Source organism: Leucoraja erinacea, chromosome 1 (assembly GCF_028641065.1).
Source record: "Leucoraja erinacea ecotype New England chromosome 1, Leri_hhj_1, whole genome shotgun sequence".
In the NCBI taxonomy this organism is placed as follows: Eukaryota; Metazoa; Chordata; class Chondrichthyes; order Rajiformes; family Rajidae; genus Leucoraja; species Leucoraja erinaceus.
Window position 1 is genome coordinate 167,194,664 of NC_073377.1, and position 26,262 is coordinate 167,220,925.

At 43.7% G+C, this 26,262-nt stretch overlaps 2 protein-coding genes and 1 long non-coding RNA gene across 5 annotated transcripts in view; 2 read left to right on the forward strand and 1 right to left on the reverse strand.

The window, feature by feature from the left end:
• The window catches only part of LOC129704457 (ADP/ATP translocase 4-like), a 29,814-nt gene extending 27,426 nt beyond the window's left edge, over window positions 1-2,388 (forward strand). The window contains exon 6 of the mRNA XM_055647542.1: window positions 1,392-2,388. Within this exon, the coding sequence (XP_055503517.1) occupies window positions 1,392-1,583 (192 nt within the window). The 3' untranslated portion in view covers window positions 1,584-2,388. The remainder of the gene's footprint in view (window positions 1-1,391) is intronic.
• Window positions 1,395-15,524, reverse strand: LOC129704459 (uncharacterized). 3 transcript variants are annotated; one of them, XR_008724730.1, is made up of 4 exons: window positions 15,428-15,524; window positions 12,540-12,732; window positions 3,288-3,474; window positions 1,395-1,531 (listed from the first exon to the last, which is right to left on the reverse strand). It is a non-coding gene; the product is annotated as an uncharacterized LOC129704459 (long non-coding RNA). The 3 variants fall into 3 exon arrangements; XR_008724732.1 differs by lacking the exon at window positions 12,540-12,732 and having other exon boundaries at window positions 15,432-15,524; XR_008724731.1 differs by lacking the exon at window positions 12,540-12,732.
• Window positions 15,525-15,708: 184 nt separating this feature from the next.
• Window positions 15,709-26,262, forward strand: part of LOC129704470 (heat shock 70 kDa protein 4L-like) — a 62,306-nt gene continuing 51,752 nt past the window's right edge. Inside the window, exon 1 of the mRNA XM_055647572.1 lies at window positions 15,709-15,984. Coding sequence (XP_055503547.1) covers window positions 15,878-15,984 — 107 coding nt within the window. The 5' untranslated portion in view covers window positions 15,709-15,877. The remainder of the gene's footprint in view (window positions 15,985-26,262) is intronic.

Genomic DNA, 26,262 nt, shown 5'->3' on the forward strand with positions numbered 1-26,262 from the left:
TGTCTACTAATAAAAATATTATTAAAAAAAACAAAAAAACATTTTTATTTTATTTGTTACTAGACTTGTACCTTTTCCAAATTGAGTTAGCTATCTGTAAATATACTCTTCTAAGCTTCCCCCCCCAGTCTAGTTCAGTCAATAAAATACTGATTCAAGCACTTGAGCAACTAAACTTTATTTTGGATAACACAACACAAATTCCCCTATATGATACCTAACCACCGCGGGTTCGATCCTTGTATCTGCTTGGCCAAGCCCTTTAGCCTCGTGCAAGCAGACACTCCAAAAGGTCACGCAGTCCCAAGCGCTCTGCCAGAAGATCGACAAAGGACCTCGTGGGGGCTGACGTTTGTAGGTCCCCGTACCTTGAGGGGCCGAACCACATGGGTCTCTTTATAATCCAATCAAACGTATTGATTGTAACAGTACATAATTAACAGTTCCCCAACCCAATAACATAATCTTAAATACATTGTATTCGAAAGATGCTTCGAGAAGGAAGCCAACATAGATGAATAGTGCAACATGTGCCCTGGGATTCAAATAGTTCCTCCAAGGCCCAACATTTCAACCAATCAACAATTAACAGAGTAACCGTCTCGCAATATTATTTATACTATTTACAATGCCCTTTCAGTGATCCAATCAAAATGATGTATTTAAGGTTTGTTTGCAAAATTGCTAAACACTTTTATCAATTTAGGAGAATCAGGGAGAACACCTGGATCCTTCACCATCCTGCATATCAGTCTAAGCCTAGACTGGCTGGCGCCATCCAAAGCCTATAATTTTCAGCTGACACGGGTTAAGCAATTCTAACAAATGCACTAAATAATTTTACTCTAGCCCCACCACACCACCAACAAATTAATTGTTGGCTAGCTACCATTGTTGAAATAAAGTGTTTTTCCTGGAACTTAGGGTTTCAAAGCTAATATCTTATCAGAGCTCAATGAACAGTGTTATGGTTCAGAATGGAAATGTACGAATACAGAATGCATAATCCAAATTCAACTCAAATAAAATTCCATGGAAGACATTTTTTTAAACGGTGGAAGTACATGTTATTTGACAAGGAATTTCTAGAATTTATGAAAACTTTTATTTTGAATGTAAAATTTCTAGTAACTGAGGTAGAAATGGTATTTTGAGAGGGGAGGGGTGGGAGCACATTTGGGTCAGAATCTGGAGGTTAGATTCTGCATGGGTTGTTGTATGTCCATTCTAAAGTAGCAATTATGTATCAGAATTTGCATTTAAGTATTTATCAACACAGTAAGAATTTCAGTGAAACGTGTAATACACATGGTAAAGTTAACACAATATTTAGATAGGTTAGCATTGTGATACTCAATGACACACTGAGAATTTTAACTTTTCATCCACAGAGTGGTGAAGCAGAAAGACAGTACACTGGAACGCTGGATTGCTTTCATAAGATCTATAAAAACGAGGGGTTTACTGCTTTCTTCAGAGGAGCCTTTTCAAATATCCTGCGTGGAACCGGTGGTGCCTTAGTTCTTGTGTCCTACGATGAAATTAAGAAGTTGATCATTATTTTGGAAAACAAATTTAGTTAAGAAAATACATTTGTTTGCAATTCAGTACCTGTTAAATATTGTACATTCAAATGAATGGATTCTTCCTTGGGCAACATCCAGAAAAATGAATTTTAAAATTTTAATTTCCTTTTATTTAAAATTAGTTATGCTTGACTTTAACTTCTGATATCAATTTTCTGGATAAACATTGTAGACATTGGATAGACATTGTTGTTGCAAGTTATTGGAGAAAACAGTCCTTGCCATAACGCTTTTCTAAATAGAGAATGGCACGTATCATCACAGGCCTGTAAAGTGGGATGACACGTATAATGTATGTCTTTGTAAATTGCCTTCTGACTCTTGTAACTGTCAAGGATTTTCTACTCATACATAGTCCTTAACAGACCTATTCTTAATAAAGCTTTTGCCACATTGCAGTAGAATTTTAGTAGAAATCATGCTGTGGCTGCCTCTTATCCTCTTGAACTCCACTACATTAAAATAATTTGGATTGTGCATTTTTTAAGTTTTATCAGTGAGGCATATCAATAGAGCATTTAGGCAGTTTCCAGCATAATTGCAAGAAAACAAAGGAAAAGATTTTACTGGAAAAATGCCCTAAAAACTGAATATACCAAGTTAGCAAAGTTATTTATATTATCTTAGGTAGTTGTTATTCAAGCTATACAGTGCAAACAAAAAATGCTTTGTTCTATTGGAATAATGAACATGGGGTGTTAAATACTTTCTTTAAATTATTGAAAGAATTGGATTTTGTGTTTGTCCAGAATAAATCTTGTAGATAATTGATAATTTAATACAATAATAAAACATATTCATACTGAAAGGTTTATGGAGTATTCTGGTATGTCATATCAACAAAAATCATTTAATTGCTAGCCAATTAGTCTGCTCTCCCTCTTCAGCTACACAATGGAATGCTTTTTCCAATAGTGCTATCGAGTCACATTTACTCTCCACTAACCTGCTAACCAATATTCATGTTCGATTTTTCCTGGACCACTCAGCTCCAGACCTCAAAACAACCCTTGTCCAAATATGGACCGATTGAGACAGTATTTGACTACGACATCCAGGAGCCCTGACAAATCAATGAATGAGGTGGAAATTTGCTCTCATTCATGGAGGAAGTCGAGAGAGGAGGTATAAGGTGTTGCATCTCCTGTGGTTGCAGGCGAAGGTACCTGGCCTGGGTTTGGGTGGGAAAGGATGAGTTATCCAAGAATTTGTGGAGGGAACGGTTTCTGCCAAAAGGAGTGGAGATAGGAGGATGTGACTAGTGATGGGATCCTGTTGGAAGTGGCGAAAATGTTGGAAGATTCTGTGTTGAATGCGACGGCTAATGGCATATAAGGTGAGCACTAGGAGGACTGTGTCCCTATTGCGACGGGTGGAAGGGGGAGAAAGAGCAGGAGGTACTGATGAGACACCTATGAGGGCCTCATCTATGATAGAAATGGGGAAAACTTGTTCCCTAAAGAATGAGGCCATCTCGAATGTCCTGGTATGGAACACCCCATCTTGGGTGGAGATGCTCATACCAAATTGCCCACTCAATAGCCCACTTCTGAATAAATACACATTTCCAAGCCATTCATTCTACATTGATTAAAACCAACTTATTCACTGCAATAAGAACTTATGTTAAATCACCTTGAAATCTGTTTCCTAAAGAAAACACTCTAAACCTGTTTAATGTGTCTGAGGAAGGGTCCCCACCTGAAATATCTTCTGTTCATTCCCTTCACAGATGCTGCCTGAACCCCTGAGTTCCTCAGTACTTTGTTTTGCTCAAGATTCCACCATTTGCAGTTTCTTGTGTCCGTTTAATATTTTTTCAGTATCTATCTTGTAGCATCTCTGATACATATATGTGCTTTGTGGAAACTAGAATGTCATTTTTCAACTGCAAGAAACCAGAAAGACATGTAAGTTTAGCATAAACCTAATTTTTGAATGCAATATTGCGTACAGTTTTGGTCTCCAAATCTGAGGAAGGACATTATTGCCATAGAGGGAGTGCAGAGACGGTTCACCAGACTGACCGCCAGACAGACTGATTCCTGGGATGTCAGGACTGTCTTATGAAGAAAGACTGGATAGACTTGGTTTATACTCTCTAGAATTTAGGAGATTGAGAGGGGATCTTATAGAAACTTACAAAATTCTTAAGGTGTTGGACAGGCTAGATGCAGGAAGATTGTTCCCGATGTTAGGGAAGTCCAGGACAAGGGGTCACAGCTTAAGGATAAGGGGGAAATCCTTTAAAACCGAGATGAGAAGAACTTTTTTCACACAGAGAGTGGTGAATCTCTGGAACTCTCTGCCACAGAGGGTAGTTGAGGCCAGTTCATTGGCTATATTTAAGAGGGAGTTTGGATGTGGCCCTTGTGGCTAAGGGGATCAGGGGGTATGGAGAGAAGGCAGGTACGGGATACTGAGTTGGATGATCAGCCATGATCATATTGAATGGCGGTGCAGGCTCGAAGGGCCGATTGGCCTACTCCTGCACCTAATTTCTATGTTTCTAATATCTTTGGAAACAAATTTAAGCACTTTGTTAGCATTTTTACTTCTTAATCTGACCTTCAGTGCTTTTAATGATCTATGTATATTTACCCCTGTATACCTTTGTTTTACTATCTACTTTCATTGCCTACTTTATAAACATATAGAGAACTTTTGTACGATATTAGTAGTAAGCACAAGGTAGTGATTGTAGGAGATTTCAATTTTCCACACATTGACTGGGAAACACATTCTGTAAATGGGCTGGATGGTTTGGAGTTTGTAAAATGTGTGCAGGATAGTTTTTTGCAGCAATACATTGAGGTACCTACTAGAGAAGGGGCAGTGCTAGACCTCCTGTTAGGAAATGAGACAGGTCAGGTGGCGGAGGTATGTGTTGGGGAACACTTCGGGTCCAGTGATCACAATACCATTAGTTTCAATATAATTATGGAGAGGGTCAGAACTGAACCTAGGATTGAGATTTTTGATTGGAGAATAGCAAACTTTGAGGAGATGCGAAAGGATTTAAAAGGAGTGAATTGGGACATTTTGTTTGACGGGAAGGATGTGGAGGAGAAATGGATGACATTTTAAGAGTACAGAATCTTTATGTCCATGTTCGATTGAAAGGAAATAGTAAAAATTGGAAAGAGCCATGGTTTTCAAGGGAAATTGGACTCTTGGTTCGGAAAAAGAGAGAGATCTACAATAATTATAGGCAGCATGGAGTAAATGAGGTGCTTGAGGAGTATAAAGAATGTAAAAAGAATCTTAAGAAAGAAATTAGAAGATATGAGGTTGCTTTGGCAAGTAAGGTGAAAGTAATCCCAAAGGGTTTCTACAGCTATATTAATAGCAAAAGGATAACGAGGGATAAAATTGGTCCATTAGAGAGTCAGAGTGGACAGCTATCTGCAGAGCCAAAAGAGATGGGGGAGATAGTGAACAATTTATTTTCTTCAGTAGTCACCAAGGAGAAGGATATTGAATTATGTGAGGTAAGGGAAACAAGTAGAGTAGCTATGGAAACTATGAGATTCAAAGAAGAGGAAGTACTGACACTTTTGAAAAATATAAAAGTGGATAAGTCTCCAGGTCCTGACAGGATATTTCCTAGGACATTGAGGGAAGTTAATGTAGAAATAGCAGGGGCTATGACAGAAATATTTCAATTGTCATTAGAAACGGGAATAGTGCTGGGGGATTGGCGTACTGCGCATGTATTTCCTTTGTTTAAAAAGGGTTCTAAGAGTAAACCTAGCAATTATAGACCTGTTAGTTTGATGTCAGTGGTGGGCAAATTAATGGAAAGGATACTTAGAGATAATATATATAAGCATCTGGATAAACAGGGTCTGATTAGGAACAGTCAACATGGATTTGTGCCTGGAAGGTCATGTTTGACTAATCTTGAATTTTTTGAAGAGGTTACTCGGGAAATTAATGAGGGTAAAGCAGTGGATGGTGTCTATATGGACTTCAGTAAGGCCTTTGACAAGGTTCCTCATGGAAGGTTGGTTAAGAAGGTTCAAATGTTGGGTATTAAGGGTGGAGTAGCAAGATGGATTCGACAGTGGCTGAATGGGAGATGCCAGAGAGTAATGGTGGATGGCTGTTTGTCAGGTTGGAGGCCAGTGACTAGTGGGGTGCCACAGGGATCTGTGTTGGGTCCACTGTTGTTTGTCATGTACATCAATGATCTGGATGATGGTGTGGTAAATTGGATTAGTAAGTATGCAGATGATACTAAGATAGGTGGTGTTGTGGATAATGAAGTAGATTTTCAAAGTCTACAGAGAGATTTAGGTCATTTGGAAGAGTGGGCTGAAAGATGGCAGATGGAGTTTAATGCTGATAAGTGTGAGGTGCTACATCTTGGCAGGACAAATCAAAATAGGACGTACATGGTAAATGGTAGTGAGTTGAGGAATGCAGTTGAACAGAGGGATCTAGGAATAACTGCACAGTTCCCTGAAGGTGGAATCTCATGTAGATAGGGTGGTAAAGAAAGCTTTTGGTGTGCTGGGCTTTATAAATCAGTGCATTGAGTATAGAAGTTGGGATGTAATGTTAAAATTGTACAAGGCATTGGTGAGGCCAATTCTGGAGTATGGTGTACAATTTTGGTCGCTTAATTATAGGAAGGATGTCAACAAAATAGAGAGAGTACAGAGGAGATTTACTAGAATGTTGCCTGGGTTTCAGCAACTAAGTTACAGAGAAAGGTTGAACAAGTTAGGTCTTTATTCTTTGGAGCGCAGAAGGTTAAGGGGGGACTTGATAGAGGTCTTTAAAATGATGAGAGGGATAGACAGAGTTGACGTGGATAAGCTTTTCCCATTGAGAGTAGGGAAGATTCAAACAAGAGGACATGACTTGAGAATGAAGGGACAGAAGTTTAGGGGTAACATGAGGGGGAACTTCTTTACTCAGAGAGTGGTAGCGGTGTGGAATGAGCTTCCAGTGGAAGTGGTGGAGGCAGGTTCGATTTTATCATTTAAAAATAAATTGGATAAGTATATGGACGGGAAAGGAATGGATGGTTATGGTCTGAGTGCAGGTAGATGGGACTAGGGGAGAATAAGTGTCCGGCACGGACTAGGGCCGAGTTGGCCTGTTTCCGTGCTGCAATTGTTATATGGGTATATGGTTATGGGCCTTAAGCCCCAAAGGGTGCAGGCACACCTATTAAACGTAACATGTTTCCAATCATTCGTAGCAATTTCTATACATGCATCACAGCTTGGCAACTGCTCTGTGCAAGACCACAATACATTGTAAAGAATTGTGAACTCTGCCAGTCCATCACATCAGCCTTCATCACCATCCAATCTCCTGCCCTCCACCACCCACCCAGGAACTCCATCTATACTTCATGACTCAGGAAAGCAGCCAACATAATAAAGGACCACACACCCTGGTCATTCTCTTTCCCCTCTCCAGTTGGGCAGAAGGTACAAAAAGCTTGAAAGCATGTAGCACCAGATTCAAGGACAGCTTCCTCCCCCTGACCTTTCATATATCAGGGATGAATTCACAATCTTCCAATCGACTGCATTGGATGCCTTGTACTTTTTTAAATTTGCACTTTCTGTAAATATAGCTACATTACATCTTGCACTCTGTTTATTTATTTATTTTTAACATTTTATCACACAGTATTTAAATACATATCACTTTGTTAGCATTTTTACTTCTTAATCTGACTTTCAGTGATCCTTCAGTGTAGAAGGGCTTGCAAGACATCACCAGCTACAAGAGGAACCACCACCCCCCCCCCCCCCCCCCCCCCCCCCCGCTCCTTGGGACAATCGTCAGCTGACCAACGACCTGAGTGAGTTCTATTGCAGTTTCGATAGACCATTACCCATTCCCCCACCCACTACTTCCAGTCTACAAAGACGACCTATCCCCACCCACTCCTCCCCAATCACCACTTTACACTCACAGACTGACCAGTCTGCAAAGACTGGGCCCTTGTCCACTACCCACCCCCACCTTGCTGCCCAACATCAGTCTGGCCACTTCTCCATCACTAACAATGGCAATTGAGGAGGTGGAAAAGCTATTCAGGAGACAGAAAAGCTGGATATCTCCAGGACCGGACAATGTTTCCCCCTCTACCCTCAAGTTCTGTGCCGAACAACTGGCACCAGTCTCCACGGGCATTTTCAATCGGTCCCTGAAACCTGCACTGTCCCTGCCTGCTTCAAAGTCTCCACTATTGTTCCCGTACCCTAAAAGCCAAGGATTACTGGTCTTAATGACCACAGGCCTGTCGCTCTGACCTGTAATCATGAAGACCCTTGAAAGACGTGCTGGCCCACCTGAAAAATATCACAAATTCCCTGCTGGACCCCTTGCAGTTTGCATACCAGGCCAATAGATCAGTGGATGACACAGTCAACCTAGGCCTGCACTTCATCCTCCAGCACCTAGACCGCCAGGGAACCTATACAAGGTTTATGTTTGTGGATTTTAGCTCTGCATTCAACACCATTGTGCCAGAGCTACAACACTCCAAACCCTCCCAGTTGACTGTGTCTGAACCCCTCTGTCAGTAGATCAGCAACTTCCTGACAGACAGGAAGCAGCGTGTGAGGCTGGGAAAGCATATCTCAGACCCACTGACCCTCAGCATAGGAGCACCGCGAGACTGCGTACTCTCCCCTCTACCTTACTCTCTCTACACCAACGACTGCACCTCCACAGACTCCCCTGTCAAGCGTCTTAAGTTTGCGGACGACACAACCCTGTTTGGACTGATCCAAGATGGGGAGGAATCTGCTTACAGACAGGAAGTGACACAGCTGGCGTCCTGGTGCCATCTCAACAACCTGGAGTTCAATGCTTTTAAGACGGTGGAATTGATTGTAGACTTTAGGAGAGTTCCCCCTTAGCCTTCCCCACTCACCATCAACAACATCACAGTCATATCTGTGGAGTCATTTAAGTTCCTTGGAACCATCATCTCCAGGGACCTTAAATGGGAGGCCATCATCGACGATATAGCCAAAAAGGCCCAACAGAGGATGTACTTCCTGCGGTAGTTGAGGAAACACAATTTGCCACAGGCAATGATGGTCCAGTTTTATACTCCCATCATAGAGTCTGTCCTCACCTTCTCCATCATGGTCTGGTTTGGCTTTGCCACCAAGCATGACATCCAGAGGCTGCAGCGCATCGTTCGATCAGCCGAGAAGGTTGTTGGCTGCAACCTTCCCCCCATAAACGAACTGTACACTGCAAGGGCCAGGAAGCGAGCGGGTAAGATCATCTCTGATCCCTCTCACCCTGGCCACAAACTCTTTGATGCACTTCCTTCTGGAAGGTGACTCAGGACTGTCAAAACCGCCACACCCAGACAAAAACAACTTTTTTCCACAAGCAGTAGCTCTTCTCAACAGCCAAAAATTTGTAGCCTCCTTTTGCTCTGGTATTTTATTTAATTCTTCACATGTTTAAATTATAATATTTTATTTTTAATTGTCTACTGTACATCGTGTTGTTACTTGCGAGCAAAGCAACAAGGCAAATTCCTTGTGTGTACAAATAAAATTTATTCAATTCAATCACTCATAAAATGCAGTTACTGCTTTTAATTACTAAATGTATTGTGTTTACTCTGAGATTCATCTGCACAAGAAATTTAGTTGCACCCCAATGTAAATGAAAATAAACTAATCTGAATCTGTAATCCACGAAATGTAATCATGTGTTTGGGAATTGTAAATAATTGCCATAATTTTTTAACAGCCACTAAGCTGCCCAAGCTCATTGAGTAGCTCTCACTAGGGTTTCCATGATATCCCGCAGCTCCACTCTTACTTCTCATCACCTATTCGCAACAAGGACTGGGTCTCCCTTGTTCTCACCTACCAACCCATCAGCTGTCGCATACAGCATATAATCCTCCAACATTTTCGCCTCAAACGGTATCCCACTACTGGCCACATCTCCCATCTCCACCCCTTTCTGATTTCCACAGAGACCGTTCCCTCTGCAACTCTGCTCAACTCGTACCTTCCCACTCAAACCATCCCCTCCCCAGGTATTTTCCCCTGCAACCGCAGGAGTTGCAACTCCTGTCCCTTTACCACCCCCCTTGACTCCATACAAGGACTTAAGTCTTTCCAGATGAATCAGAGGTTCACTTACACCTCCTCCAACCTCATCTACTGTATCCAGGTGTCAACTTCTGTACATTGGCAAGACCAAGCGCAGGTTTCACAACACCTCCGCTGAGTATGCCTTAATCTACCTGATCTCCCGGTTGCTCAGCATTTCAACTCCCCCTCCCATTCCCAATCTGACCTTTCAGTCCTGGGCCTCCCCCATTGTCGGTGAGGCCCAGCGCAAATTTGTCTACCTTCATATTTAGTTTGGGTAGTTTACACCACTGCGGTATGAACATTGACTTCTCTAACTTCAAATACCCCTTGCTTTCCCTCTCCATCCCCTCCACCTTCCCTGTTCTCCCACCAGTCTTACTGTCTCTGACTACTTTCCATCTGACCTCAGTCTGAAGAAGGGTCTCAACCTGAAACATCACCCATTCCTTTTCCCGCTGAGTTACTCCAGCATTTTGTCTACCTTTGATTTAAACCTGCTTCTGCTGTTCTTTCCTATACTCATTGAGTATAATCTTTGCTTCTCTCAACATCATAATCAAAGCTGTCTGGATCCTTATGGAGCACTTGAATCCCTGTGAGATAAATTAGCCCTTTTTGTCTGAGTGGCTTTTATTGGTCACCTGATCAAAGATCATAGAGCAGAGCAAGATAGAGCACTCTTGCAAAATCCCATCCACTGAGATGTAGTACGGAGCGGAATGTCTGCCATTTTAGTATGCCAAACCCGCCGCTCGCAGTGTAATCAGTGTTGTGGGGGAACATTATGTGTGATGATACCATAAAAATGCAGAATATAGCTCATCTGTCAATCCACATATTTTTGTTATTTTGGGAATTGTAAATGTTTTCCTCGTTTAATCTCTCTAATTTCATTATTTTTTACTGTTTCTGCCCATTTCCCTCCATCTTTCCACCCCCCTCTTTAGTGCAGTTTCCCTTGTATTGGTCTTTGCTTCTGACACCACTATGCTTTCACATTGCAGCAATGAACTGAGCTCTATTGTGCCAATTCTACAAACCCAAGGTCTACTCGTCACGTTATCAATTTTTTCCTCTTTCCCAAACCAAACCTCTGCCAAGGCCTCACTGCTGCCCTGTTTTTAAATTTCCCCTTTCTCTGATCCTATTCACCATTCCTCTTGATCAATATGACCATCACACCATCCTATCTTCAGCTCGAATACAGATTGTTGAATACCACCCTTGATAATCCATCAACTGAATCCCCACCACCCTCTTGTTTAAGAGGGAACTGCAGATGCTGGAGAATCGAAGGTTACACAAAAAAGCTGGAGAAACTCAGCGGGTGCAGCAGCATCTATGGAGCGAAGGAAATCGGCAACGTTTCGGGCCGAAACCCTTCTTCAGACTGATCGGGGGCGGGGGTGGGTGGGGACAAGAAAGGGAAAAGGAGGAGTAGCCAGAAGGCTGGGGGATGGGAGGAGACAGCAGGGGGGCTGAGGAAGGGGAGGAGGCAGCAAGGACTAACAAAATTGGGAGAATTCGATGTTCATGCCCCCGGGGTGCAGACTCCCCATCGAATTCTCCCAATTTTGTTAGTCCTTGCTGCCTCCTCCCCTTCCTCAGCCCCCTGCTGTCTCCTCCCATCCCCCAGCCCCAGCCTTCTGGCTACTCCTCCTTTTCCCTTTCTTGTCCCCACCCACCCCCGCCCCCGATCAGTCTGAAGAAGGGTTTCGGCCCGAAACGTTGCCTATTTCCTTCGCTCCATAGATGCTGCTGCACCCGCTGAGTTTCTCCAGCTTTTTTTTGTGTAACCCCCACCACCCTCTTCCTGGTCCTGGTCACCAATGCACTTGATCTTGATCACAGATTTGACCTAACCTCAATCATTTAACGAGTAAATATTCATTCATTAAACTATTCTAAAAATGGTTGTGTCTGTCATTTTCTTATCCTTCATTGATTTGGTACAAGAAAAGACCATTTGGGCCATTCTACATCTGCTAGCTATTTAAAAGAGCAATCCAATCAGTCCTGGTCCCCTGACCTTTTCCTATGACTTCAGTGTTTCATTTTCAGGTGTTCATCTAATTCTCTTTTCAATATTATTAGTGAATCTGTTTATACTATACTTAAAAGTAATGAATTCCAGATAATAATATTTTCCCCATATTTTTCCAATTGCCTTACATTTATGATTTTTGACCATCATCTCTGGGGCAAATAAGATTTTTTCCTTAATTATTACATGAAAACCTTTCAGAATTTTAACCCATTGCCCCTGTCCCACTTAGGAAACCTGAACGGAAACCTTTGGAGACTTTATGCCCCACCCAAGGTTTCCCTGCGGTTCCCAGAGGTTGCAGGTAGTGGAAGCAGGTAGGGAGACTGACAAAAACCTCCGGGAACCGCAAGGAAACCTTGGGTGGGGCGCAAAGTCTCCAGAGGTTTCCTAAGTGGGACAGGGGCATTACAGCTCTATAGTACAATTTAACTGGTTAGAGTTGTTATCCTATTTGACATAGAAGCAGATGGCCATTATTTTGATTCTATCATTCTATATGATCTACTAGCCTTTTACACCAGTATCATTTTCTTATGCTAACCCCACATCTTTTGACTCCCTTAATATGCAGAAAATTATTGACTGAGCTCCTCCAGCCTCTCTTGGTAGAGAATTCCAAAAAAGATTAACGATCTCCTGAATGAAGGAACTTCCAGCCAGGGAAAATGTTGTTTTAAATTAGTTTAATTACTTTTTGCATTTGCCTCGTCAGTTCTCAACAATTTTGTACATTGCAATGATTCTTCCAGACTTTAAGAGTGCATAAGCCCAATCTCATCTAATTTCATACATCAAACCTACTTTGTCAACTGGTAGAGCTGGTGCTTCGCTGCTGCAGTAACCTAGGATTTCCTGTAATGTTTGTACATTGTTTGCATGTTCTCCCCATGGTGGGTCCTCTGGTTTTCTCCCACATCCAAAGAGATATTCCTTGGTTGAATAATTGGCTCCAGAGGAAACATTATTTAGTTTAGTTTATTATTGTCATATGTACCTAGGTAGAGCAAAATGTTTTTATTGCACATTATCCAGTGGGCGAAAAGACTACATGATTGCAATCAAGCTGCCCACAGAGTACAGATACAGGATTAAGGATATAACATTTAGTGCAAAATGAATTCCAATTAAAGATAGTTCGAAGGTCTCCAATGAGGTAGATGGAAGGTCAGCATTGCTCCTTAGCTGGTGGTGGTAGGATGGTTCAGTTGCCTGATAACAACTGGGAAGAAATTACCTGAATCTGGAGGTATGCGTTTTCAAACTTCTGTACCTCTTGCCTGATGGGAGGAGAGAAGATGGAGTGACCAGCGTGAGATTGGTCCTTGATTATGCAGGTGGCCTTGCCAAAGTAGTGTGAAGTATAGATAGGGTCAATGGGAGGGGTTGTTTTGCTTGATGATCTAACCCTCTATCATAATTTGGCTCTCTTTAATATCCTAAAGATTATCTATGTACGGAGGCAGAGAACATGGCTGAGTGAATATTTATAACTGTCGGAGAGAATAGACACCAATTTTGTGATTAAGGAGAAAATGCGCAAGTTATTGGGTATGATATCCTGAACTCTGAACATCACAGTTGAGGAAGAAAACTTCCACGAGGGTTCTTAAGAAATTTACTAGATGTAGGATTTATAAAGGAAGACCTCACGTGCAGGGTTTGCATTGTGGCAACTTTATACAGTGAATAAAGATAAACTATTTCCAATGGCAAAAAGGCTAAAGGTAACTGACAAAATAACCAGCAGCATCAAGGAGAAACATTCACTCACTGTAAATTGCTAACATCCTGACTGTCTAAAGTGAACTTCCTGACAAAAATGGTAGAAATCCAGTATTACATTCAGAAGAAGAAAAAGAGACCCATCTGTAGGAAAAGGAAATAGATATCAGCATAGAAAGGAAAGTGTAATTAATTGGATCGTTCAGTTGTAACCACGTTCTATGCCACATCATTATCTATCAAAAAGTATTTTCAGCAATGGAACAGGCCAACTTTCCCTACAGGTGTGTATTAGTGCACATGCTCTTCATACCTATCTTCATACCTTGTATTATATACAACATCCTTATTCTTCCTACCTAGTGGTATGCAATGCTTTCGGTATTGATGTTCTTTTGAAATTGATTCTTCAATGTGCAAATGATCAATATGAAATTTGACAGGTACTTGATGGAGAGAAAATTCCAGAGCTCCAAGGATAGAGAATAATTGAACTGGAAGGATTACTATACAGTTTACATTAACTCAAATAGCCAGTTTCTGTTCCATAGCACTTCAATTACTTGTAAATCGGCAAAGCAGAAGGAATAACTCAATACCACAGAGTGTAATTTTGTGAAAAAGAGGAGAATGGATAGAGAGGGAAGATAGTTAAGATTGGTTTGAATAACTCATTTCTGCTGTACTCATTATTTGAATATAAAATACCCACAGGTTTGAGGATTGGCCCCAATGTGTAGGGAGTGGATGAGAAAGTGAGATGATGTAACGTAGAAAGTAGTTGTGCACAAACCATAATGTGCACACTAATCCTTCGATGGAAATTTCCTCACCTGACCTTAAAATTACCCCATGCAATGAGTGCTTTTCCATCCTCTCTGAAATACTATCTTCCTCATTTATTTCAGTATTCGTTGCTGTTCTGGGGCCACACAGTCTTAGAATAAAGGGGAGGTCATTTAAGACTGAGGCGAGAAAAAAACGTTTTCACTCAGAGAGAGTTGTGAATTTGTGGAATTCCCTGCCACAGAGGGCAGTGGAGGCCAAGTCACTGGATGGATTTAAGAGAGAGGTAGATAGAGCTCTAGGGGCTAGTGGAGTCAAGGGATATGGGGAGAAGGCAGGCGCGGGTTATTGATAGGGGACGATCAGCCATGATCACAATGAATGGCAGTGCTGGCTCGAAGGGCCGAATGGCCTCCTCCTGCACCTTTTTTCCACGTTTCTATGTAATGTCACAATCTCGCTCTGTTGTGACATTCACATTGATAGAAACATAGAAATTAGGTGCAGGAGTAGGCTATTCGGCCCTTCGAGCCTGCACCGCCATTCAATATGATCATGGCTGATCATCCAACTCAGTATCCCGTACCTGCCTTCTCTCCATACCCCCTGATCCCCTTAGCCACAAGGGCCACATCTAACTCCCCTCTTAAATATAGCCAATGAACTGGCCTCAACTACCCTCTGTGGCAGAGAGTTCCAGAGATTCACCACTCTCTGTGTGAAAAAAGTTCTTCTCATCTCGGTTTTAAAGGATTTCCCCCTTATCCTTAAGCTGTGACCCCTTGTCCTGGACTTCCCCAACATCGGGAACAATCTTCCTGCATCTAGCCTGTCCAACCCCTTAAGAATTTTGTAAGTTTCTATAAGATCCCCTCTCAATCTCCTAAATTCTAGAGAGTATAAACCAAGTCTATCCAGTCTTTCTTCATAAGACAGTCCTGACATCCCAGGAATCAGTCAGGTGAACCGTCTCTGCACTCCCTCTATGGCAATAATGTCCTTCCTCAGATTTGGAGACCAATTGATGAGCAAGGATGATCGTCAAACTGGAAATCTTAAATGTTGTTTCCCTTCCTCCGCATCCGCTGAGTATTTCCAGAACTTTCCATTTCAATTTCGGGTTTTCTAGCATCTGCAGCGCTGTGTGTGTGTGTGGGGGGGGTGATTTTCAAAAGTCTCACCTACAAAGAGGCGTGAGAAATTCTCGAACAATCTCGGCTCGGCTCGGCTCGGCTCGGCTCGGCGGGGTTGGCGGGCATCTTTACCGCTCTTGCCGTGCAGCCGACTGTTAATAATTGCGCATTGGCCCGCGGCCTCCGCTGCTCTTTATGACTCAGCGACCAGCCCAGCCCAGCGTCACGTGGGCACTGCTGTCTTCCAACCAGCCGCCGGTGGGCGGGCCAGCCGGCTTGAGCGCGAGCGGCGTGCGTCACGACTGCGGCGTTTTTCTGGAGCATTCTACCGGTCGGTGACTGCACAGAGCGGACGTCGTGTGCTGTTAGTACCGGCCTGGCCCGGCGCTCGTCCACTAACGGCTGGCTGGCGCGCTTTAACCCGTCCACTTCTGCTTTATCTCCCTCCCTCGGTGTGTCTTGTGCTGCTGATACTGCTGATAAACTGTGAGTGCTGTGATGTCGGTGGTCGGTTTTGATGTGGGCTTCCAGAACTGCTACATCGCGGTGGCGAGGAGCGGCGGCATCGAGACTATCGCCAATGAGTACAGCGACAGGTGTACACCGTGAGTATTGATGCGGCGACGCCATTGCCCCCCCCACATGACACACGCACCTTCATTAATAACCTGCGGGTGAAGTGAGGCTGGCGTGTAGAGAGAGTTGGGGTTGTTTGGGGGGGGGGGAGGTGGCAGTGATGCCGGTTCTCGCCGTGCTGAGGCTGGGCCTGCTCCAGCTGAGTCGGGGTGAAGGGATGCTGCGCCGCCGCCGCCGCCACCCACCGACCGTCTGTTCACCGCCGCATGCAGCGAGGGGGGGGGAGTGAGGCAGGTGTGGAGCGGCTCGTTTCCCCTCTGGGAGAGCGAGAGAGATCAAGGGTTACTTTACATTAAATAATGTCGATTTGACGGCTTTGTATGCCCGCTCAAGACCGGGTACCTGACCTGAGACCTCTCCCTTGTCACTAATTCTGCGGTCGTCTCGAAGTGACAGGAAAGGAGCATGATGTTCTCCATCCACGCGCGATCCTGGTTCTCAATCCTATTCAGCGCTCAAAAATGAAAATTCGTGGTTGGGGAGTTTTCATTTTTTTAAATTAATAAACTGTTTCTGATATTCCCGTCCTTTTAACATGTTTTCCATTCATTCACGTTGTGAGCCCTGCCGCGCAGTAATAGTTACGCCCTTTCCAATCAGCCCCGCCCCTGATTGTTAAATAAGCCATTTTTAAGGCACTCGTATTTCAGTATTTTGAGCTATCATTTTTTTCATAGATTACAGAACGGGCATTATTTAATGAATGTCGAAAGGCTGAGTTTGGTCTTTGTAGTTGACAAATTGCCAATTGAACATGGTGCTGCTTAGTTTCCCATAAATTTGTACAGGTAATGCGCAACATGCATTTTTGGAAGACACGTGCGCTGTCATTTTCATAATTTGATCTTTGGCGACTGTCTTACTTACACTTAACGAAAGTCCCGGATTCCCACGTGACATTTATTACTGAAAACTTGCCCAATTCATGTGTCATGTTCAAGCAATAAACTTTTTCCTGCTTTGACTTGTCATAAATGCTTTGAACATATTGGGAAGAGTATGTATAGGAGGGGCATATTGAATACTTATGTGGTTTTGGTAACTGCACTGGAACTAAGAAATACAACTGAAATGTCAGTATTTCTTCTAGGATAAGGGAAAGATTGCATTCTAGATAGATAGGTATTGCTATACTAATCTTACACCAGGGGGTGCTGTGATCGTCCAGGTTGTGGAGGAGGATATCTAGAATGTTCTGATGCAGGAAAACAATGCACTGGAAGAATTCAATAGCTGAGGCAGTATCTGGAGAGGAAATGGACAGGTGTAAAGTCATACAGTATGGAAACTGGCACTTTGGCCCAATTTGACCATGCTGGCCAAAATGTTCCACCTGACTGGTGTATATACTATAAACCTGTATATGTCCAAATGTCTTTTAAATGTTGTTATAGTACCTGCTTCAATAAACCCCTCTGGCAGGTTGTTCCATATACCCACCATATTCTGTGTGAAAAAAGTTACCCCTCGGGTTCTTATTAAACCTTTCCCATCCCATGTCCCCTGGTTCTTGATTCCCCTACTCGGGATAAATGCACAGTGTCTTTGACCCAATCTATTCTCCCCATGATTATGTACACCTCTATAAGATCATCCCCATCTTCCTGTGAGTGACCAAAGCTGAACACAATACTCCAAATGTCATTTCATCAACATCTGGTACAACTATAACATAACATCTCAATTTCTAACCTCAGTACCCTGACTGACGAAAAGCTGCCGACCACCCTATCTACCTACGGTGCACTTTCAAGGAACTATTTACCGGCACTCCTAGATCCCTCTGCTGTACAACATTCTCCAAGACCCTGGCATTCACTGTGAAGGTCCTGTCCTGGTTTGACGTCTCAAAATGCAACACTTCACATTGTCTGCATTATACCCCTATAACCATTCCCTAGCTCACTTGCCCAATCGATTGAGATGCTGCTGTAATTTTGATAACCATCTTTGCTTTCTGCAATACCACCCATTTGAGTATCATTTACAAACTTACTAATCATTTTCATCCAAATAATTGATATAAATTATGAATGGCAATGGGCTCTACTGGCCCTAGTCACAGGACTTCAGTTTGAAAACTGACTGTTTTGATCCGGGCCCATTTCTGTTGCCAAGTCCCACAGCATCTATGAAAGCAAAGGGATTGTCAAATCATTGACAGTCCCTTTGCCTCCATAGATGCTGCTGAACTTGCTAAGTTTCTCTGGCAGCATATTTTAGTTTTGCTGCAGAATCCAGCATCTGCAGTCTGTATCTGGAATGATAATTTTAATGAGAAAACGCAAGCTAAAATTTCTCTGAGGGAATCCACCCCTGCATATGCTAAGACTTGGGTTCATGGGTGACAATTAAAATAACCAGCTGCAATATGGGAGATCTTAACTTTCCATGACTCTTCAATAGTCTTGACATTGCAAATTTCTCTACTGAATTTCGGGGCGAGGATATTGGTTTATTGTTATATGTGCTGTAATATAGTGGAAAAACATTTTGTGTGCTGCCCAGACAAATATGGGTACAACCGGTAGCAAAAGAAGAGTATAGAATATACTCCCTCGTTCCCTCTCCCCCAATATTACATCAAATATTTTCTGGAAGTGATATCCACTTCTTCCTGCACCCTGGCAATGTTTTAAAAAGTGTGAGTGTTTCCCAGTCTTGCTATATTTGCTCTTTAGTCAAAATTGGCATGTCATGATTTGCTATTAGTGGGTCTTTGCTGTGTAATAAACAAATTTAATAAATAGGAGCTTGAGTGGGCTATTCAGCCCCTTGAGCCTATTCTGTTCTGCATCAAGATTTTGGTTGAGTCTGAAGAAGAGTCTCAACCAGAAACGACACCCATTGCTTCTCTCCAGAGATGCTGCCTGTCCCGCTGAGTTACTCCAGCATTTTGTGTCCACCTTTTGGTTTTCAGGGCTCTCACTTAACTTTTTTTCCCTGTTGCCAGCTGGGCAACCTAGGCAGCTTTTTAGGTTGCCAAATGACAGTTTAGGCGGTCATTTAAGACGGCTTGCATGACACGTGCGATAATGTGCTCGGACGAAGTGCGTAGTTACCAGTCGGAATTATGGTCAATGAAGCATTCACATATTATTTCTGCTTCAAATAAAGTCGCAGACTAAACATATTCACCAATCAAGACATGATATATACCACAATGACATGCAGCAAAATTACACTACAGTATCTCATCTCTTTTTAAACGTTGCAATGAATGTAATTCCTATTATTTCTTTCCACTTCCAAACAAAAATCTGGTTGGATTATTCAGCGTATGATCAACCTCGGTGAGACCTACACCTCCACTCAGTTCGCAATAACCAACCTGATCTCCCGGTGGCTGAGCACTTCAACTCCCCTTCCCATTCCGAATCCGACCTTTCTGTCCTGGGCCTTCTCCATGGCCAGAGTGAGGCCCACCACAAATTGGAGGAACAGAACCTCATATTTCGCTTGGGTAGTTTATACCCCAGCGATATGAACATTGGCTTCTCCAATTTCAGGTATTCCTTGCTTTCTCCCTTCTTCCCCTCCCATTCCTAGCTCTCCAACAGCCTACTGTCTCTGCCTCTTCCTTTCCTTTTCCCGCCCCCTCCACCCCCCGACATCAGTCTGAAGAAGGGTCTCGACCCTAAACGTCGCCTATTCCTTCGCTCCATAGATGCTGCCTCGCCCACTGATTTTTTTTCCAGCTTTGTCTACCAGCGGGATCCCACCACTGGCCACATCTTCCCATCTCCTCCCCTGTCGACTTTCCGAAGAGACCACTCCCTCGTAACTCCCTGGTCAACTCGTCCCTTCCCACACAAACCACCCCCTCTCCTGGCTCTTTCCCTTGCATCTGCAGGAAATGCTACACTTGTCGCTTTACCTCCCCCCTTGACTCCATTCAAGGACCCAAGCAGTCTTTCCAGATGCGGCAGAGGTTCACCTGCACCTCCTCCAACCTCATCTATTGCATCCGCTGCTCTACATCGGTGAGACCAAACGTAGGCTTGGCGATCGCTTCGCCCAACACCTCTGCTCGGTTCGCAATAACCAACCTGATCTCCGCCTGGCTCAGCACTTCAACTCCCCCTCCCATTCTGAATCCGACCTTTCTGTCCTGGGCCGCCTCCATGGCCAGGGTGAGGCACACCGTCAATTGGAGAAGCAGCACCTCATATTTTGCTTGGGCAATTTACACCCCAGCAGTATGAACATTGACCTCCAATTTCAGGTAGTCCCTGCTTTCTCCTCCGCTTCCCAGCTCTTCCTCAGCCCACTGTCTCCACCTCTTCCTTTCTTCGACCCGCCCCCCACCTTCACCTCAGGCTGAAGAAGGGTCTCGACCCGAAACGTCGCCTATTTCCTTCGCTCCATAGATGCTGCCTCACTCGCTGAGTTTCTCCAGCACTTTTGTCTACCCATTTCACAGAAGTTCTGTTATCCAACTTTCCTCACCCACTCCCTACACATTAGGGGCAATTTTACAGAGACAAGTTAAGCTACAAAGCCAATGCGTCTTTGGGATGTGGGAGGAAACCCACATGCTTGCAGGGAGAATGTAACTAAGTTTATTGGCCAAGTATTCGCATACAAGGAATTTGCCTTGGTGCTCCGCCCACAAGTAACATGACATACAGTGACATTTACGAATGACTCGGAAGACACTAAACATTAATAATAATAAAACATTAATGATAAAACACCATTGATCAAGCATGTGAACCAACAAAATACCAGATCAAAGGGAGGCTATAGATGTTTGGCTGTTCAGTAGAGCAACTACTCGTGGATAAAAACTGTTTTTATGTCTGGCTGTGCCAGCTTTGACAATCCGGAGTCGCCTTCCAGAGGGAAGTGATTCAAAGAGTTTGTGGCCAGGGTAATAAGAGAGGTCCGAGATCTTGCCCGCTCGCTTCCTGGCCCTTCCCGCACTGATCCACATTCCCACCTCTATTCAGTCCTCACCGACATCCCCTGTGCTCCCCTCCCCATCTATTCATCCTGCGCTGATCACCCTATCCACCTCGCATTGATTCTCCTGCCACCCCCTATCCATCCTACACTGGCCCCCAATTCATCCTGTACTTATCCCTCCCCCCCCCCCCCGCCCCATTCATCCTGCACTTCTCCTCCATTCATCCTGCACTGATCCTCCCATTCATTCCATACTGACCCACCCTCCATTTACCCTGCACCGATTTCATAGAAACATAGAAATTAGGTGCAGGAGTAGGCCATTTGGCCCTTCGAGCCTCCCCCCCCATTTAATATGATCATCTTTTATCATCCAACTCAGTATCCCGTACCTGCCTTCTCTCCATACCCTCTGATCCCCTTAGCCACAAGGGCCACATCTAACTCCCTTTTAAATATAGCCAATGAACTGTGGCCCCACTACCCTCTGTGGCAGAGAGTTCCCCAGATACACCACCCCCCGTGTGAAAAAAGTTCTTCTCATCTCGGTTTTAAAGGATTTCCCCATTATCCTTAAGCTGTGACCCCTTGTCCTGGACTTCCCCCCAAACGTCTTTTACTGATCTAGCCTTCGTCTTTTACTTAAGAATTTTGTAAGTTTTTTCCCCCCCTGATCCCCCCCCCCCCCATCCGTCTTTTACTGATTCCCCATTCATCTTTTACTGATCCCCATTCGTCTTTTACTGATCCCCATTCGTCTTTTACTGATCCCCCCCCCCCCGTCTTTTACTGATACTGATCCCCCCATCCTGTACTGACCGCCCCCCATTCATCCTGTACTGATCCCCCCCCCCATTCATCCTGTACTGATCCCCCCCCCCCCCCCATTCATCCTGTACTGATTCCCCCCCCCCCCCCCCATTCATCCTGTAGTGATCCCCTCATTCATCCTGCACAGACCCTCCGATCCACACTGTACCCCTGTACCCCCCCCCCCCCCCCCCCATTCATCCTGCGCTGATCCCCCTCCCTTCCTGTACTGATCCCCCCCCCCATTCAAGAAGAATGGGGGGGGGGAACAGTCTGAAGCAGTCTCGACCCGAAACATTGCCTATATCTTTAGCTTCATAGATGCTGCCTCACCCGCTGAGTTTCCACAGCGCTTTTGTCTACCCCCATTCATTTTACTGATTCTACCCCCATCCCCCATAATTTGTACTGATTTCCCCCCCCCCCCCCCATTCATCCTGTACTGACCCCCCCCCATTCATCCTCTACTGATCCCCCCCCCCCCATCCCTGTACTGATCCCCCCCCCCCCCCCCCCCCATCCTGTACTGATTTTCCCCCCCCATTCATCCTGTAGTGATCCCCTCATTCATCCTGCACAGACCCTCTGATCCAGACTGTACAGCTCCGTCCCATTCATCCTGACTTAAGACTTTTGCCTTCCACCACAGTGAGGAGGTGCCTGGTGAACTCGCTGTGGTGGATTGGTGGATGTTAATTTGTGTTTATCGTGTGTTTTGTCATTTTTACTATATGTAGGACTGCAAGGCAATAGAATTTTGTTCAGACCACAAGGTCTGAATGACAATAAAGGCTACTTGTTACTGTGCTGATGCCCCCCCCCCCCCCCCCCCCCCCCCATTCATCCTGCGCTGATCCCCCCCCATCCATCCTGTACTGATCCCCCCCGTTAAAGAAGAATGGGGGAACAGTCTGAAGAGGGGTCTCGAATGACAAATAAAGGATCTAATCTAATCTATTTCCTTCGCTCCATAATGCTGCTTCACCCGCTGAGTTTCTCCAGCACTTTTGTCTACTTCCCATTCATCCTGTATTGACTGTTTGATAACGGAATGCAATCAAATGTGTTTTAATTCCAAATGTTATTTGTTTTAGTCCATAAAGATGGATTAATTAAATTGTGAACACGTGAAACATTAAAACCGCAGTGTTCGATTGTCACTGCTACCGTTGACACGTCATTACAGAATTCATTTTAACGGCAAATCAATGCTCTTAATATGGAGTATCAGTACTGTAGTTATTTAATGAGCAACATTTACAACTATACGTTGGATTTATCCAGGTTTTGCTTCTACAGTCAGTCATATACGTCACAAATTTGGTCAGGAGATATTTCAGTTGAAATTTTAATGTTAATTCTGAAGTGGGAATGATGGAAACAGCGTTTATCAATAATATTTTTTAAATCTGGTGTATACAAACTGGGTATCTTCATTGCTGTTCACAACACGTACATCTAATCTGAATGTTGGGTATTGTGGTGTTTTGACACCTTTATACATATTACCAAAAGAACATTTGCTGCAGTTATATCCTTTGGCCATCTCTTGTCAGTCGGTGTAATGTTTAACCTCTCAGATGGGTATAGTTGGTTTTAACAGCTATTATCATAAAATGCCTCTAGAAATTTCCTTGCAACCTGTATATTTTGTTATGGATAAATTATGTGGGAAGTGAGAGTGTTTCTGTACCAATAGCAATAACGACCCATGCTATGGCCATGTCATGGTAATTTTCAGTTCTTCACAGAAAACATGCTTGCATCAATCTGTAGTGTGCATGGTTAAGCATAACTGTTACCATGGTCCAGGATTTATTGACACGGGTTGATCATACGCTGAATAATCCAACCACATTTTTGTTTGGAGGTGGAAAGAACTAATAAAAATTGCTTTAATTACAATGTGTAAAAAGAGTTGAGATACTGTATTATAATTTTGCTGTATGTCATTGTGGTACATTATCATGTCTTGATTGTTTGTTTAGTTTGTGACTATTTAAAGCAGAAATAATATGTGAATGCTTCATTGAGCATAATTCCGACTGGTAACTACGCACTTCGTCCGAGCACATTATCGCACGCGTCATGCAAGCCGTCTTAAATGACCACCTAAACTCATTTGGCAACCTAAAAAGCTGCCACGGTTGCCCGGTTGGCAACAGGGAAAGAAAGTTAAGTGAGAGCCCTGATAAATATAAACAGTTTTGTTTTCTCGTTTATAACATTGTTTACAGAGTACTATGTTTACATATTCTGTTGTGCTGCTGCAAGTAAGGATTTCATTGTTCTAACTGGAACGTGAGAAAATAAAACACTCTTGACTTGCGTTGCTAATGTGTGGGATAGAACTAGTGTACGGGTGATCAGTGGTCGGTGTGGACTCGGTGGGCCGAAGGGCCTGTTTCCATGCTGTATCTTTAAATTAAACTAAAAACACTAAAGCCAGAGGAAATCTAAAGAAGGGTCTCTACCCGAAACGTCACCCAATTTCTTCTATTCAGAGATGCTGGCTGCTCCATGGAGTTCCCCCACACAATTAACGCATGGAATAGTCTTCACCCTACCATAGGTACCCAACCAGATGCAATTAAATTTAAGGTAGCTCTTTTTTTTTCCTCCCCAAGAACCCTTTTTTGCTTGTCCAAGTCAAGAGTCAAGAGTTTTATTGTCATGTGGCCCAGATAGGACAATGCAATTCTTGCTTGCAGCAGCACAACATACAATGAAAACATAATTCAGAATAGGAGATAAAAGTTCACTGTGTCTATATACCATAGACCATATATATATACACACAATATATAAACAGATAAAGTGCAATAGGCTGTTATTTTCAGATTTTGGAGTTTGGTGGTGGTGGGTCCACTCCTGTTTAAATTCCATTTGGAATATTTTCGGAGGACCAGGAAACCAAGAAGCAAGAGTTACTTCAGGGAGTTAGATGAGTCAGATTCTGCGTTGGTTTTCAGTGGTCACGGCGAGGCGTCGACCGGACAGCAATGGCGGCCAGATCTCCCACAATGCAAAGGGAGGGAGAAAGTGGTTGACGCCAACCAGTTGCCGTGGCAATGCGCATGTGCAAGGGGAGGATGTGCAGGCAGGCCGTGGCAGTGTGCATGTGTAAGGCGGCCGGCCATGCCGGCAAATGAGCGAGCGGAGACCCGGACATGGATACGGATGGTGGGCGGAGACGGAGAGTGACAGAGAGAAATAGATAGGGGGCCCCGCTCAGAATTAAACCTTGGGTGTCCCGGTTGCTTGTCAAGCCGGCAAAATGGCATGGCATTTAAGTTGCCCTTGGCACCCGGGCAACCACTAATTTCGAGCCCTGTTGATTTATCTTGGATGGTTTTTTTCCTGACCAGGACACATTTCCTTGGTTGTCACCACATCTAGAAATCTGTTGACATCAGTTTGAAATGCAATCATGGATTAAGCTTTTACAGTCCCTTTTTTATTAAACTATTCAAAAAGATTTGCCATCCTTTGAAGAAATCTTTTCTCTCCTTAGTCCTAAATTGATTTTGCCTTGTTAACATTATCCCTGTTCTAAAAAATTCAGCCAGTGGAAACATTCTCTATCTCACTCTGAGAATTTTGTACACTTCAGTAAGTTTTCTTTCCCATCAAAACTCCAGAGACCCAGCCTACTAGTTGCTTTAACCTTGGAACTGGCATTCCAGGAACCATTGTGGTAAATCTTTGCTGCATTTCCTCTATAGCATGTCTGTATATTCGATGAAACCATAATTATAAGCACCATTCGAACCATGGCATAGAACCGTTCAGCACAGGAATAAGCCCTTCAAGCCCACAATGTCCACGTGAACGTGACACCAAGCTAAATAAATCTCTGTCTGCATATGACCCTAAGCCTCCATTCCAGCATATCCATGTGCCTCACTAAGATCCTCTTAAATGCCTCTTTTGTATCTACCACCACCACCAATCATGCAATGTGAATCGGGCACTCTCAACTGTGTTTTAAAAAAAAAAAACTTGCCCTGCTCATCATTTAACATAAAAGTCTGATCTTGGTTGTTGGATGTTTGCTTGCTTGCTTGAACTTTTTCTTTGATTCGCATCTTCTTGAAAACCCGATAATGGTGAAAATTTTACATACCCAGTAGAGATTCACCTCATGTTTTCAAAAATCCCCTCATCTGAAAATTTGATTCATTATTTTTTATTTGTTCAGGTTTTTTACTTGTTTACCGATCTGACATCTTTTTAAAATCTAACGTGCAGAAGCGAGGTGGATGACGTCACAATACCTTTGCTCCTCGTGGCAAGCTGTGCAGAATTTTCAACGCGCAGCCCCACTGTTTTCCACGAGCTGCAAGTTATGTGGCCCAGCCGCCCTTCTCTTTACCGCCCCCCCCCCCCGTGCTGGATTTAAGCCGTGAACGCGTGATCAAGTCGTGCTGCGCGCTCCGCTGGGAGCCCCCTCCCTCCCTCTCTGCCTCCTCAAGGGAGTGGTGAATATTGGGACCTATGGGTGAGTGGTGGAGTATTGCGTTCCGGAA